This window comes from Rhinatrema bivittatum, chromosome 2, assembly GCF_901001135.1.
Source record: "Rhinatrema bivittatum chromosome 2, aRhiBiv1.1, whole genome shotgun sequence".
NCBI classification, from domain to species: Eukaryota; Metazoa; Chordata; class Amphibia; order Gymnophiona; family Rhinatrematidae; genus Rhinatrema; species Rhinatrema bivittatum.
Window position 1 is genome coordinate 108,104,986 of NC_042616.1, and position 16,141 is coordinate 108,121,126.

The following is a 16,141-nucleotide window of genomic DNA, read 5'->3' on the forward strand; positions in this document are numbered from 1 at the left end:
CAACAGTTGAGGTGGTGGCCTTGCCAGTCAAGAGGGCCCTAGAGGCCTTGTGCTACTACTTGCTGGGATGGCAGTTCACGCTTTTAAACAGACCAACTGCTTCTTTGGAGAAACAGAAATGAGTCCAATGAGTCCAGTTGAAGGGTTCCTGGCCCTATAACCCTTCAACTATAAGATCCAACATAAGGCAGGGAGGGAGAATGCCAATGTGGATTTCCTATCCAGAAATATGGCCCTGTTTCAGGTAGGCACTCTTCCAGCAAGGCTGAGCTGAGGGGGAGGATATGTGAGGAAGTCTACAGGAAACTCCCTCGGACCACCTTAAAGGACCAGACACCGCTATCTGGCCATGTCCTCCTTAAATTCCAACCCAGCAAGGGATTCTTGGCCGAAGAATCCCTTCAGGCTAGCTTAAGAAAACAGGGCTCTGAAGAGAGTTAGGGAGGCCCTGGAGAGCAGGCAGGAAGCCAAACTATGCTAAAACCTGCTATGAGTAATGTCTTTGTGCTACCTGAACTTTAGAGTGAGCTGCATTGTTTGTTTTGCACTTTGTATTTTTCACTGTAAATAAATTACACAAAAGGAAACAACCAGAGCCTGTTTCCAAGCTGCTATCGCCCAAGCTTCTACAGAGCCCTGCAAGAAAATATCACTATGGGAGGTTCTGCCTATGCTCAGAGAGCATTCTTAAGCTTTACACAGCATCTGGAAAGATCTGATAGTATCGCCCAATTGTGGGGATTGTCATCCTGCTTGCCCTCAGTGAAAGTATTTTAGGATATTTGAGTTCTGAGAATTTGTTTTATGATATGAGAAAGAGTTACTCTATTCATTTCCCAAATTTTGAAATTAAGGTAGAACAAAATGAAGAGAAGTACTCAGGTAAGCACATTTCAAGTTTTACAGAAGAGTTAAGGACTGAATTATTATGTATAAAACTAACTCTTACCACTCAGTTATATGTTATGGAACAGCCCAACAAAAGAATATCTTATTTTCCAGATTCAGATAGCATGAAATCATTTCATAAAGTTTAAGCTTCCATACGAACCTGGAAACGTGATTTTAGCATCTGATCTTTGCTGCAATAATAGTTTATTTTCTGAGTTAAAGAGGAAGACGCTAAAAGCTCGATGCAGTAACCCTGAAATAAATTTTAGAATAAATAAATGTCAGATAAAGTGATGTAACTTCTACAAACAAAATCAGCTTTGTTTTTGAGCACCCTGTAACAATGTGTTTGACAGTTTCAACATTAAACAAAAGGAAGATTGTACTTTGTAACTATCAAGTAAACAAGCTGTATACAGTAATACAATATTTACCAGTATGGGAGAAAAATGTTAACTACAGATACTGAGCAGTAAATGTCTATACTGGAGCCCATATCAAGTGGAAAAGATATTAACTGGACATCTTCTCAAAAGCTACTTCTTCATACTTAGGACCTTTGGTTTCATTTTATTTTCCCTGGTATTTGTTTTTATAACCAACCCAACAGCAGAAAAATAAGATGAAAATAGATTACTTCCCCTCCAATGGATTTTCTCCTGTTTTGATAATAAAACACTGAAATTCATGGGGAAAATAAAATTGAAAGCAAAAGTCCCCATTCATGCTGATACATAATACATACTAAATTCCAACCAACATGAAAATCAACAGCTGTATCGTCTTTCCAATTTGCTGTTATTACTTTAACAGCAAGAGAGCACAATATTACCATTTCTTGCTTGTCCATTCCTGAGACAAATACAGAAACTGTTCTGAATATCAAGAAAGCAATCCACTTCCAAACCCTTTTCCAGAATTGCTATAGGCAATATTAATGCTATAGGCAATATTAATCCTATAGAATACCTAAATTGTCAGACATTTTACATAATTTAATTGTTGTCCAGAGATCCCTATTTTGGACACCCTGTTTGAAATGGAGAAGTTACTTACCTGATAATTTCGTTTTCCTTAGTATAGACAGAGACTCAGAACCAATGGGTATAGTGTACTCCTGATAGCAGTTGGAGACTGATCAGATTTCAATCTGAAGTCAGCCCTAGTACATATACCCCTGCAGGAAGTGCAGCTCTTCAGCATTCTTCTAGAAAAGCATTATGGATATATGTATATGTATGACTGAATAATTTGAAAAACTTGATTAAAAACTTTACAACTTGGTTAACTTGATTAATTTGAAATGGTTGAATTGGCTACAGCTGGAGACCGCCAGTGCTCTCAACCGAGAAACGTCGACACCTGGTAGGGTGGGTGTCCTAGATGAAGGAAAACATGGCTTACCCATAAATCACTCACTCCCAGGGATGTCCCCCAAGAATTCCATGCGTAACAGCAGCCGTGGGTGGGGTGCTGAGTCCATCAGTCTACACTAAGGAAAACAAAATTATCAGGCAAGTAATTTCTCCATTTCCTAGCGTGTAGCAGATGGACTCAGAACCAATGGGATGTATAAAAGCTACTCCCGAACCGGGTGGGAGGCTGCCCGTTTCCCACTTAGTACTGCCCTTGCAAATGCTGTGTCCTCCCGAGCCTGAACATCCAAGCAGTAAAAACTGGAGAAGGTGTGGATGGAGGATCATGTTGCCGCCCTGCAGATCTCGGCGGGTGACAGTATCTTTGTTTCCACCCAGGACACTGCCTGGGCACTAGTTGAATGGGCCTTGACTTGTAAAGGCGGTGGTTTGCCTGTTTCTACGTAGGTCGCCTTAATGACTTCTTTGATCCAGCGGGCTATGGTTGTTCACAAGGCCGCTTCCCCTTGCTTCTTCCCGCTGTGAAGGATGAATAGATGGTCCGTCTTTCGTACGGGTTCCAACCTTTCCACTTTGGGGAGGAATGACTGAACTGTGCGTAACTGGATGGTTCCTGGGGTGAGTCTGAGGAATTGCTCCTGGCAGGACAGTGCATGTAGCTCGGATATACGACGGGTGAACAGTGCCAGCAGGAAGGCTGTCTTCAATGTTAATAGTTGGAGAGACAGGCCCCGGAGAGGTCTGAAGGAGGTTCCTGCTAGGAAATCTAGGACCAGGTTGAGCTTCCAAAGAGGCACCGGCCACTTTAGGGGTGGTCGGATGTGCTTGACCCCTTTCAGGAAGCGGGAGACATCTGGGTGAGAGGCTATGCTGCCGCTCTCGCTCTTGGTTCTGTAGCATGACAATGCGGCCACCTGTACCTTGGAGTTGAGGGACAATCCCTTCTGTTGCCCATTCTGTAGGAATTCCAAAATTGCAGGAATTTTGACTGAGCGTGGTATGTCGTCGTGGTCCTCGCACCAGGCTTCGAATATTCTCCAAATCCTTATGTATGTTAGGGATGTGGAGAACTTGCGTGCTCGGAGTAGGGTGTCAATTACTGCCCCCGCGTATCCTCTCCTCCTTAGGAGAGTACTCTCAATGGCCAGACCGTAAGAGAATCGAGCTGGATCCTTGTGGAGGATCGGTCCCTGTTGGAGCAGATCTGTGTGTGGAGGTGGCAGCAGGGGGTTCCCTGCCAGCAGTCTTCACATGTGTGTACCACGGTCTTCTTGGTCAGTCCAGGGCCACTAGAAGTACTAGTCCCCTGTGGTGTTCTATCTTGTGGATGATCGAGCCCAATAGGGGCCACAGCGGAAAGGCATATAACAGTCTTCTGTGGTCAGGTCTGTACCAGGGTATTGATTCCCTGGGACTGGGGTTCCCACCTGCGGCTGAAGAAACTGGGTATCTGGGCGTTGGACCAGTTTGCTAGGAGGTTCATGGTTGGTGTTCCCCAATGGTTTACTAATAATTGGAATGCTGTGGTTGACAGTTTCCATTCTCCTGGATCTAGACTTTCTCTGCTGAGGTAGTCCGCCACAACATTGTCTTTGCCGGCAATGTGAACGGCTGAGATCTCTTGAAGATTCACTTCCGCCCATGACATTATTTATTTATTTATTTATTTATTTATTTAACAACTTTTAATATACCGACGTTCGTGAGGCAGGGGGTCTATTTCCAGAGACACCTGTTGGCTTCTGGTTCCTCCCCGACAGTTGATGTAGGCCACTGTTGTGGCATTGTCAGACATTAATCTGACTGCTTTGCCTTGGAGTCTTGACCGAACCTTAGGCAGGCTAGTCTGATTGCCCGGGCTTCTAGGCGATTGATATTCCATCCCGACTCTTCTTCGTTCCATTGCCCTTGGGCGTTAGCTCCTGGCAGTATACTCCCCATCCTCGTAGGCTGGCATCCGTGAGTAGGATCCAGGTTGGGGAGGATAGTCTCATTCCCTGGCTCAGATGGGCTTCTTGTAGCCACCATCATAGTTGGGCCTGAACTCTGTCCGGGAGCTAAAGCCGTACGGTGTAGTTCTGGGACAGTGGATTCCATCGTGATAGAAGTGAGCGTTGTAGGAGTCTCATGTGAGCTCGTGCCCACGGAACTACTTCCAGTGTGCATGCCATGAGGCAAAAAACTTGTAGGTAATCCCATGCTGTGGGGCGAAGTTTGCTCAACAGGGTTCATAACTGGGTTTTGATCTCGTCTGTGTCAGGATGACCTTGTCTTGTTTGGTGTCGAACTGGACTCCCATGTATTCTAGAGATTGGGAAGGCTGCAGGCAGCTCGTTTGTGTTGACCACCCACCCGAGGCTCTCCAGTAGAATTTTGACTCTGTTGGTTGCCTGGTGGCTTTCCTCTGGGGATTTTGCTCTGATCAGCCAATCGTCTAGATACGGGTGCACGCGGATTCCTTCCTTCCTCAGTGTTGCTGCCACCACCACTATGATCTTGGTGAACATCCGGGGTGCAGTGGCTAACCCGAAAGGTAGTGCCTGGAACTGGTAGTGACGGTCCAGGATCGAGAAGCGTAGAAAACGCTGATGCTCTTGATGGATCGGAATGTGTAGGTAGGCTTCCGACAGATCCAGGGAGTTCAGAAACTCTCCCAGTTGTATCACCCTTATTACCGAGCAAAGGGTTTCCATGTGGAAGCGAGGAATCTTCAGGTGACGGTTGACCACCTTGAGGTCCAGGATAGGTCTGAATGTTCCTTCCTTCTTGGGAATGATAAAATAGATGGAATAATGGCCAGTATTTATTTGTTGTGGAGGCACCGGTGTTATAGCCTCTAATGCTAGTAATCTGGTCAGTGTAGCTTCCACTGCCATTCTCTTGGAATGCCATACTGGGTCAGACCAAGGGTCCATCAAGCCCAGCATCCTGTTTCCAACAGTGGCCAATCCAGGCCATAAGAACCTGTCAAGTACCAAAAAACTAAGTCTATTCCATGTTACCATTGTTAATGGCAGTGGCTATTCTCTAAGTGAACTTAATAGCAGGTAATGGACTTCTCCTCCAAGAACTTATCCAATCCTTTTTTAAACACCGCTATACTAACTGCACTAACCACATCCTCTGGCAACAAATTCCAGAGTTTAATTGTGCGTTGAGTAAAAAAAGAACTTTCTCCGATTAGTTTTAAAAGTGCCCCATGCTAACTTCATGGAGTGTCCCCTAGTCTTTCTACTATCCGAGAGAGTAAATAACCGATTCACATCTACCCGTTCTAGAGCTCTCATAATTTTAAACATCGCTATCATACCCCCCCTCAGCCGTCTCTTCTCCAAGCTGAAAAGTCCTAACCTCTTTAGTCTTTCCTCATAGGGGAGCTGTTCCATTCCCCTTATCGTTTTGGTAGCCCTTCTCTGTACCTTCTCCATCGCAATTAGATCTTTTTTGAGATGCGGCGACCAGAATTGTACACAGTATTCAAGGTGCGGTCTCACCATGGAGCGATACAGAGGCATTATGACATTTTCAATTTTATTCACCATTCCCTTTCTAATAATTCCCAACATTCTGTTTGCTTTTTTGACTGCCGCAGCACACTGAACCGATTTCAATCTGTTATCCACTATGACGCCTAGATCTCTTTCTTGGGTTGTAGCACCTAATATGGAACCCAACATTTGTGTAATTATAGCATGGGTTATTTTTCCCTATATGCATCTCCTTGCACTTATCCACACTAAATTTCATCTGCCATTTGGATGCCCAATTTTCCAGTCTCACAAGGTCTTCCTGCAATTTATCACAATCTGCTTGTGATTTAACTACTCTGAACAATTTTGTGTCATCTGCAAATTTGATTATCTCACTCATCGTATTTCTTTCCAGATCATTTATAAATATATTGAAAAGTAAGGGTCCCAATACAGATCCCTGAGGCACTCCACTGAGAAAATTGTCCATTTAATCCTACTCTCTGTTTCCTGTCTTTTAGCCAGTTTGCAATCCACAAAAGGACATCACCACCTATCCCATGACTTTTTACTTTTCCTAGAAGCCTCTCATGAGGAACTTTGTCAAACGCCTTCTGAAAATCCAAGTATACTACATCTACTGGTTCACCTTTATCCACTTTTATTAACTCCTTCAAAAACGTGAAGCAGATTTGTGAGGCAAAACTTGCCCTGGGTAAAGCCATGCTGACTTTGTTCCATTAAACCATGTCTTTCTATGTGTTCTGTGATTTTGATGTTTAGAACACTTTCCACTATTTTTCCTGGCACTGAAGTCAGGCTAACCGGTCTGTAATTTCCTGGATCGCCCCTGGAGCCCTTTTTAAATATTGGGGTTACATTTGCTATCCTCCAGTCTTCAGGGACACTGGATGATTTTAATGATAGGTTACAAATTTTTACTAATAGGTCTGAAATTTCATTTTTTAGTTCCTTCAGAACTCTGGGGTGTATACCATCCGGTCCAGGTGATTTACTACTCTTCAGTTTGTCAATCAGGCCCACCAAATCTTCTAGGTTCACCGTGATTTGATTCAGTCCATCTGAATCATTACCCATGAAAACCTTCTCCATTACGGGTACCTCCCCAACATCCTCTTCAGTAAACACAGAAGCAAAGAAATCATTTAACCTTTCCTCGATGGCCTTATCTTCTCTAAGTGTCCCTTTAACCCCTCGATTATCTAACGGTCCAACTGACTCCCTTCACAGGCTTTCTGCTTCGGATATATTTAAAAAAAGTTTTTACTGAGAGTTTTTGCCTTTACAGCCAACTTCTTTCAAATTCTCTCTTAGCCTGTCTTATCAATGTCTTACATTTAACTTGCCAACGTTTATGCTTTATCCTATTTTCTTCTGTTGGATCCTTCTTCCACAAACTTGCCCAGAGGGAGGTGGTGGAAATCCAGATAATATCCCTCTCGAATGATGGATAGGACCCACTTGTCCTAAGTTCTCTCAACCCTTCTTTGGTAGAATAGGACCAGTCTGCCCCCTATGGCTTCTTCCTTTGGATGGGTCGGCTGCTTTTCATTGTGGGGTGCGGCTGGGGCCTGGGCCCGAGCTGGCTCCCCTTTTATTGTGCTTGTTCCGAAAGGACTGGCTCAGGCCTGCGGGGCAGGCTGCTTGATATGAGCTTCTATATGGGTTGAAGCGCTGTGATCCTCTGCCCCTGGAGGTCCAGGGAAAGGATCTCTGGTTTCTCTATTCCTGTCCTCCGGTAGCCGCGGCAGTGGGGACTCACCCCACTTGTTGGCTAGTTTCTCTAGTTCGCTTCCGAACAGGAGCGTTCCCTTGAAAGGCATCCTTGTGAATGTTGTTTTGGAGGATGCGTCGGCTGACCAGTTTCGGAGCCAGATTTGTTTTCTGCCTGCCACGGCAGATGAGACTCCTCTAGCTGCTGTGCGTACCAGATCCGAAGTGGCGTCCACGAGGAATGATACAGCTGGTTCCAGGGCTTCCCCAGGAGTGTTGTTCCTCGTCTGTGCTAAGCATGTCACCACGGCACAGCAGGTCGCAATCTGTAAAGGCATAGCGGAGACGTCAAAGTACTGTTTGAGATAGATCCCAGACGTCTGTCTTGAGCATCCTTGAGCGCTGCTCCTCCCTCCACCGGGATAGTAGTGCACTTCGAGACCGCGCAGACCATGGCATCCACTTTCAGATATGCCAGGAGATCTTTGGCGGCTAGGTCCAGAGGTACATGGCTACCAGAGCCCAGTCCCCTTTGAGTGTGGTTTCTGGGGCATCCCATTTCAGGTCAATTAGTTGCTGGACGGCTTGTAATAGTGGGAAATGGCAGGAGGTAGACGGAGTCCCTCCAAAAGTGGGTTCATCTTAGGTTCCCCTGAGTTTGCCATCCCCCGGGATGGCAAACTCTTTTAAGCTGTGTGTGACCAGGTCTGGAAGCTCGTCCTTGGTGAAGAAACGTCTCATGGTTCGATGGGGTTCTGTCGGAGGGAGTTCCCCTTCCTCCAGGGGTTCTGACTCCTCATCTGTCAGTGTCCCCGAAGGTGGGGCTTCTGGGCGGTGGGATCACTTCCCTGGGCATTAGAGAGTCCTGGCATGTTGACGTCCTCTGGTGGAGCCTGAGGCCGCATTATAGGAGGCCCCGGTTGCATGTGGACAAAGATATGCAGACCTTTGAAGAATTCCACCCAGAAGATAGATGCTAGGTCTAGACTAGGGGGCACCTTGTCCCTGGGGAGCCCCGTTTGAGGGGGGGGGTCCCGCTGTGTAATGCTAGGTCCGGCGTACTGCTCGAGAGGCTGGGGTCCGGTACCGGCTGGGGAGGGCCATGAGTTGGGTCCCCTAGGGCCTCTTTGCACTGTATACACAGGGCCGTGGCCTCCTCATGCTGTGCAGCTCTAATATGGCATGCTGGGCAAAGGCCCTGAGCTTTGAGTTTATTTTCCGGTGGTGCCATGGCTTGTGCGCGTACCATACAGTTGTGCGCTCCAGTGTGCAAAGTTACGCGCGTAGGTTTGGTGTGCGTGTGCCGGGAGATGTGCGCACAGGTTGAAATTATGCGCCCGGCACAGTAAGCGTGTGGCTAATGTGTGCCCAGTACTTGTGCGTGCGACTTTGTGCGCATGGATTGAAACGGCAGACAGGGCAGAGAACAGAGCCAAAATGGCGACGGCGACCACGCGGACAATATGGCGACCACCTCGGATGGTCTCCACGTGGGAGGGCCCTCTGATCTGACCGGGGACTAGCCCTGCTAGGGCCGATCAACCCGGTGGCACTGGTCCCGGCTGACGACCTGTGCGTCTCCTCGAGCTTCGGAGACCGGAGACTTTTAAATAGATTTCTACCTTACCTTGTATCGGCGCTTCCCGGTTTCATTCCAGGTGGTCTCCGGCTGCGGGCTGAAAGGGAAAATACCTTCACTGCCGCGCTCGAGGTTGCACCCGCTACCTCTCAGCCTCACCCGATGTTGGGGGCTAGGTTCCTGCCGAGGGTTGGCCGCCGGACCGAGGCTTATCTCTGAGGGATCGCGGAAATCACCTCGGGAATTCTCAACTGGGGGAACGATCCAATTGGTGTCACCGCAGGAGAGCAGGGCTCGTCCGTAGAGGTAAGATTTTCTTCTTAATTTGGTTTTCTTTGGTAAAATTACTCTAATACTGTGCTAGTGTGCATAGAGTCCCTAACTGCTCTGGAGACGGAAAATACTGAAGAGCTGCACTTCCTGCAGGAGTATATGTACTAGGGCTTATGTCAGATTGAAATCTGATCCGTCTCCAACTGCTATCAGGAGTAAACTATACCCATTGGTTCTGAGTCCATCTGCTACATGCTAGGAAAACATATCTGAATGGAATAAACTGATCAAACATTACCCAACTCTATACCTTTATCTATGTATTCATTTAAATGGCAGATCTTCTTGGTCTCAGCACCAATTTTCCGATCATTGTCATCAATAAGGATGCACATCTCTGCTAGAAGCTGAACCTGTTGCTCATCCAGATGATCTGTCTTTATTTCAGGCATAGTGGCAGTCCTTTTCTTCCTATAAAACAATGTAACCCACTTAACGGATGGCTGTAAGACAGGTCAACACTGACTTCACAGTATGATTGGGAATGGATGAAACACACCAATAAGAACTAATATAGAATGAGCTATGAAATTCAAAAGCAGTCCTCTCAAAAGTGAACAGTCCCAATGAAATGGCCCCTAATATCTCTGCTAAAACATTCTACCTAGATGGGCATCTATCTGCACACCCAGCAACAGCTGTAAAGTATCTAAAATGGACTGGAGGGCCCAAAAATGCTGTCCTGGCTGCCCTTCTTGGCCCCAATAGTTCATCTCAGTGCCCAGATATTTTTGGTTCTGGAACCACTGTTATACCCAGAACAAGGGTCACAATGTGCTGGCCCATGTGATTTGTGCTATGAACATCTCCAATCAAACTGTTCCATTCAGTTCTATCCCAAATGTACAAACTCAAAACAGACCTTGTCTGTGTAGGGCAGGGGTGGGCAATTCCGGTCCTCGAGGGCTGCAAACTAGTCAGGTTTTCAGGATATCCTTAATGAATATGCATGAGAGAGACCTGCATACACACTGTCTCAGTTGTATGCAAATCTATTTCATGCATATTCATTAGGGATATCCTGAAAACCCGACTGGTTTGTAGCCCTCGAGGACCGGACTTGCCCACCCCTAGTGTAGGGCATTTAATAAATTTTAATAAAATTAAAATGCAATGATGGGTGCAGGGGTAACATTTCAACTGATAAATCATTTAAACAGTGGTGAAGTTAGGCAAGAAGGAGGTATAAACAGGGCTTAATACATGGGGTGGGGGGAGGGGGACGGCCTGAAACCAAGTTCCAGTTCTTTTCAGACTTAAGAGGCAGAGCAGCAAGGGTGTTCAGCTCCAGCCCAGCCCATCCAGGCAGCATGCAGGGAAGAGGAGAGGCAGAGGACAACCTCGAGCAGAGAAAGCAAAGTCACTCTGCTCTCTAATTCAGCCCTGCTTTACCCCATACCCCCCTCCCCCAACACACACATTTTGTTGCTTCCCTTTCCTTCCTGTTCTGGGGGGCAGTCTGTGAGTGAAGCAATCAGAAGGTTGGAGAAAGAGTGAATGTGGGGCATGACAGAAGGGGTGAGGGAGGAGAACATGCAGTGCTACTCCTTTGCCTTCTAGACCCCCACTCCCAGTCCAAGGAGGCTGAGGACAACAGGTCGTACATACCAATCTGCTCTTATACCCCAAAGCTGAAGAGAGCCAGCTGATTCTGGCTGGAAGAGGCAGCCTCTCTTAGTGGTTAAGGAGGGAGAGGAAAAGGGTTACTGGAGTAAGTGAATTTAATGACCAGAGGGGCTTGAGAACTACCAGGGAGTAGGGGCAACACTTAGGACCACTGAGGGATTCATAGGGAGGGGAGCTGGGAATGGAGGATCAAGACCCCCAAGGCAGAGAGGAGAGCAAGGGCCCCTCTCTCTTTACCCTCCTCCTCATTCCAGTGGTCTTCTATCCCAGCCCTCAGAAGTGCTCAACCCTTTTGCTACCAGTGTACATCAAGTGAAGAATGACCAGGGATGGAGGATCAAGAGGATAAGGAGGAAAAGGAGCAGTGTGTTTGAGAGACAGCGTGAGTGCTTGAGAGAGAGTTCAGGTCAGCTCTGGCCCTGCCCCGTCACACAGGCAACACCTGGCCTTGCTCTGCTGGAATCATTTTTAGAGGGTAGGCCATATGGATTCACAGTTCTCACCCAGACACAGACTAGTTTGAAAGCCACAGGCCAACCTCAGAGAACTATTTACTGTTCTGTACTGAGAAATGTTATGAACAGGCAAGAGTCTATTTGTTATTCCAAACTTAACATACCAAAGCCTGAGAGAAAGTGAAGGCCACACAGCTATGCCTAAGATTGATAAGAACTCAGAAGGAGGGAGGGAAAATCGCTGCTTTCCCAAGCATTTTAGTGTATAAGGAGTAATAAAAGCTAGGGAGAGTGTGCTCTGGACGTGATAGCACAGGCTGATCCTTTGGAAAACGTAAGCTTTTTATATATATGTGCAGGCCATCTTGTGCTCCTACCATGTGACAGGGGCTGACCAATGGCACAGGTAGCCCCTGTGACATAGTAAGGGCAAAGGCTATCGGTGCCATTTTGAATACTGGCAGCCGACGGCCTGAGTGCAGGAGATCGCTCTGGACCCCTGCTGGACCACCAGGGACTTTTGGCAAGTCTTGGGGGGGGGGGGGGGGGGGGGGGGGGGGGGGGGGAGAGAAGAGAACACACACAAAAAAAAAATTGGTTGTAAGTTTTTGTAGGTTTTTTTTTTAATATTCGCTCCATAAGACGCACAGACATTTTCCCCCCACTTTTGGGGAAAAAAAGTGCGTCTTATGGAGCAAAAAATACGGTACTTTCCTAAGTACCCAGAACCGTGATGTAGTGAACCAAAGTCTGTATAGGGAATAAGCTCCTGGGTGCAAGCCTCCAGGTATAATCCCACTAATTGTGTTTTTATTTTGGGTAAGCCCAAGGTAGTCCTGTGTGCACACAGGCAATAACCCCCAGTGTAGACTTCAGTAAGATTAGCCCCCCAGCTCAGAACCCTTGGACAGAATGCCAGTGTACATGGTCTGAACACAGAACAGCCACTTCACAGTTCCACTTCCTTTTTGTCTACAAATTAAGTCCTGGGTATAATAAGGGGCTACAGTACACAGAACTTTATTAGGCCTTGCAAATCTTGATGATGACCTTTGTGTTATTTTTATTAACATTTAAATAAAATGTTTAAAGCAGCACTTCTCAACTGATGTGTCGCCACAAGACAGCAGGTGTATTGCATGCTACCCACAGCTGGTGGGGCCAAAAATTAGAACCACCGGCCACTGCCCAAGACAAGGCCAGCAGAGCCAAAGACAAGCTATTCACCTGGGGGCCAGTGCTTGCGTGAGAGGGGGAGGGTGCTTTGTGAGAGAGATGGAGCATGGTTCTGGATGACTGTGTGAGAGAGAGGGGGCATGTGTGTAGTTGAGAGCTTGTTCGTAAGTGAAATAGAGAGCATTTTGTGATTGAGACTGGTCAGAGAGGTGACATGTATATGTGAGAAAGACTAATCAGGTAAGTGACGAGAGAGAAAGACTGGCTGTGGTCCCTAAGGAAGAGAAAGGTGAATGAGGACAGCTTCAGCAGCTACTACTGCTTCTGGTTTGGCCTCCAAGGGAAAGGAGTAGGAGAACTGCTGGAGAGGTTAAGTAAAAGTGGCTTTTTAAGTTCATTTTTCTTAACTGCCATTTTAATTATTGGGTATTGTGATGTCTGCTGTTTTGAAATATTTTATTGGTGTTTGGAGAATTTTTAATAATTAAGAGTTTTTAATTGTTAGATGTTATTCTGTTCATCAGCTGTTTTGAAACATTCATTCATATAGTTTTACAATTATTTCTGTGGGGGAAGCTATAGCAGCTTGGCTTTTTCTGTCTTCCTAATTGGAGGTGTACTGGTGTTTAGGGCCTGGTTTAATATTCGTAGTATGGTTATCTTTTTATACATAGGGTTGTTTCATTTGAGTGCATGCCATAATGCACATGTAACTTTGTGCGGATTAGTTTGTGTGTATTATTGCAGATCCTGGTACTATGTTAGGTGCTATATTTCTGTTTCCATTTCTCCAGTTTTGTACTCATGCAGAATAGCTTTTTTGGGTTTCCATTCCAGTTTCTGTCTCCCTATTTGTAATTGGTGGTCTCTGTACATGGTGAATGTCCATCTTTTGTGTGCATGACTGTGGTGAGGTATTTAACTAGCATGTAGGCTAATAAAATACCTCACCTTATTTGTTGTTTTCTCAATAGGAACTGCATTGGTGGAGAAGTGCTGTTTCTTTATAAGTTGGGCTATTGCGCCTGGTAGTAGAGTGAGTTTGTGTTGCTGTTATTGAGATAACACCAGAATATCTTTTTTGGTATGGTGAGTTGTATGAGGAATGTTCAGGTTCTGTTCTATGTCCACTACTGAGGGTCGGGGTTAGCCTTGTGACAGTCATGTGTTCAGTGTGACCCAACAGAAAAAAGGTTGAGAACCACTGGTTTAAAGTAACACTATAGGCATTGCAGATAACACAAATTAACTGATACAACTAAGTCTATTAGATGCTGAAAGTCTGCAGGGGAACTGCTACAAATAAAACTGACTTAAAAGTACTAAATAAAAATATAGCACAACCAAGTAAAAAAGTTATGTTATTGTAGAATGAACAAGCCTGTTGGCTGTAAATGAAATTATTTTTTTCACTTTCATTTTAGCAAAAAAAAAAGTTTTCTTTTCAGACAAGCTATGGTTTTATTGTACCTTGCCCAAGATTTCTGGATGGAGCAAATAAATTTTAAATACAGATAAGGCTATATTAACGAATGGCTGGGAAAAATTAATGTGATTAAGTAGAAATCAAGATTCGATATGGCTTTTCTAGAAAAGGGAGACCATTTTTGCTTCGGTATCAGAAAAAAAAAAAAAAAAGGCACGGCTGAGAAAATAACAGAAGAAACGAACTTGCCGACGGACCTAAGACTGGAACCCTGTCTTCTAACCTACCGAAAAAAACGTAAAACTTGGCTTTTCCGCCAAGCCTTCCCTTAAGTTCCCATATTTCTACATACATCTCAAACAGACTCAGCCCAATTGTTGGCTAGACTCTCGGTCCAGCCCCAGTCTATACACATGTATTCTACCTCTAGTTTGTGTTATCCTTTTACTTCCTGGCTACTCTAACCCCCAAGTTTAATCTCCCTGTTATATGTAACTGTGCTTTGGCCTTCCTGTTATTCCCTAAGTTCCATGTAAACCGGTTTGATATGAATCTTGTCATGAAGATCGGTATAGAAAAATGTCGAATAAATAATAATAATAACTTCTATGGGAGATAAACAAACAATCACACTAGGACAGGAGAGACGGAAGACCAGAAACACTCAAAGAAGAAAAATCAGGTGAAGGGGGAAGAAAGAAGCATATTATGCAAGTCTTGCATGTTGTATCATACAGGTACACAGCACTGTATCAAGCAGAGTGCCGAGGGCTCATGGACGGCAGACTCCAGCACTAGGGCTGCTAATGAGTTCCATCGTGGCTGCTGCTGCTGCCACGCGCAGCCTCCTATCACTTTGCACGTGCGGCATCATCCCCGCCTCTGCCACCCAACAGGCAAACATTAAAACCCCATCGCTGGCTCAAAGCGTCCCGGCCATAGTGCGATACAAGCGAACAGTTGGCATCACGCACACAAGACCCTCTTCAAACCGCAGCTGTTCCTTTACCTGCCACTACCAGGAGACGAACCAACACCTGCCACCAACGAGTCCGCACGCACCAACTGTATCCCAATCGCAGAACTCAGTCCAGACCTGCCAGGAACGCTCGCCCTGGAAGCCCCGCCTCCGAGCAGGCTCTGCGCAAGCGCGCCTGCCGCACGGCGCAACATCTTCACGCCACCCACGCCCACCAATCAGAGAGCTAGCAACACTCGTTAGGAGATGGGCCGATTGCAGTCAATTTTGGATTAGAGGGAAAGCGGTGGGGTGCTCGCGACGTTCTTTTTCGAGGTCACGAGCTTCTTAGCAGGAAAGTATTGTTGACGTAATGAAAAGCGTTGCAAAAGCAACACTTAACAGTCACGAACTTCCTGCACTCTGATTCACTCCACCCATTCGCAACGTGAATAAAGGAGTTGGAGGGGGGCACGCACCGCACTTGCGTCATTATCCTGACTCCTCCCCAATTGCTGCCATATGGGTGGATTTATAACCGTGGATATATTAGCGTCCGCTGCTTTTGCTGAATATTCGAGGGGAGTTGAACTGTACTTGTTATCAAAAAAACTTTTCTGAGACTGATAGGACTAGCCAGTGTTGCCAAGTCCTACTTGAAGAAAGTCGCTAGATCCGCTGTGAAAAGTCTCCAGCTTGGGTGAAATGTAGTTAAAGCTGTGTTGTGCAGTGGAATTTGTAAAGCTGGTGTGCCTAATGTGGGTGGATCACACTCACATACATGCGCTTGCTCTTTCAGAAACTGACGGACACACATTCGCATTCTTTCAGTCACACGCACACACTCGTACACTGATGCATTCTTTCAGAGACAGACATACATACTTTTTCTTTTTCTGACTCACACACGCTTTTCCTGCTGCTCATATTCTCACTTGGCGAGGGAAGGGATGCTTAGTAAAGGCCTCGGTGTGAATGCTCGCAGAGAAAGGCAATACAGTGGGCATGGACACAGTGAGTGTCCTGAAGAGAGAGGAAGAAGTGTAAAGGTGGCTGCTGCAGGCTCAGGCTGAGTAAGGGCTAGCAACATAATCATGCTTAACCAGTCCAGGGGAGG

The 16,141-nt window shown here is 46.1% G+C and overlaps 1 protein-coding gene across 1 annotated transcript in view; it reads right to left on the bottom strand.

The window, feature by feature from the left end:
* LOC115084120 (isopentenyl-diphosphate Delta-isomerase 1-like) overlaps nt 1-15,461 on the bottom strand; it is a 55,190-nt gene extending 39,729 nt beyond the window's left edge. The window contains exons 1-3 of the mRNA XM_029588539.1: nt 15,076-15,461; nt 9,634-9,794; nt 1,052-1,144 (exon numbers count right to left, since the gene is read on the bottom strand). Of these exons, the coding sequence (XP_029444399.1) occupies nt 1,052-1,144; nt 9,634-9,794; nt 15,076-15,239 (418 nt within the window). The 5' untranslated portion in view covers nt 15,240-15,461. The remainder of the gene's footprint in view (nt 1-1,051; nt 1,145-9,633; nt 9,795-15,075) is intronic.
* Nucleotides 15,462-16,141: the final 680 nt, after the last annotated feature.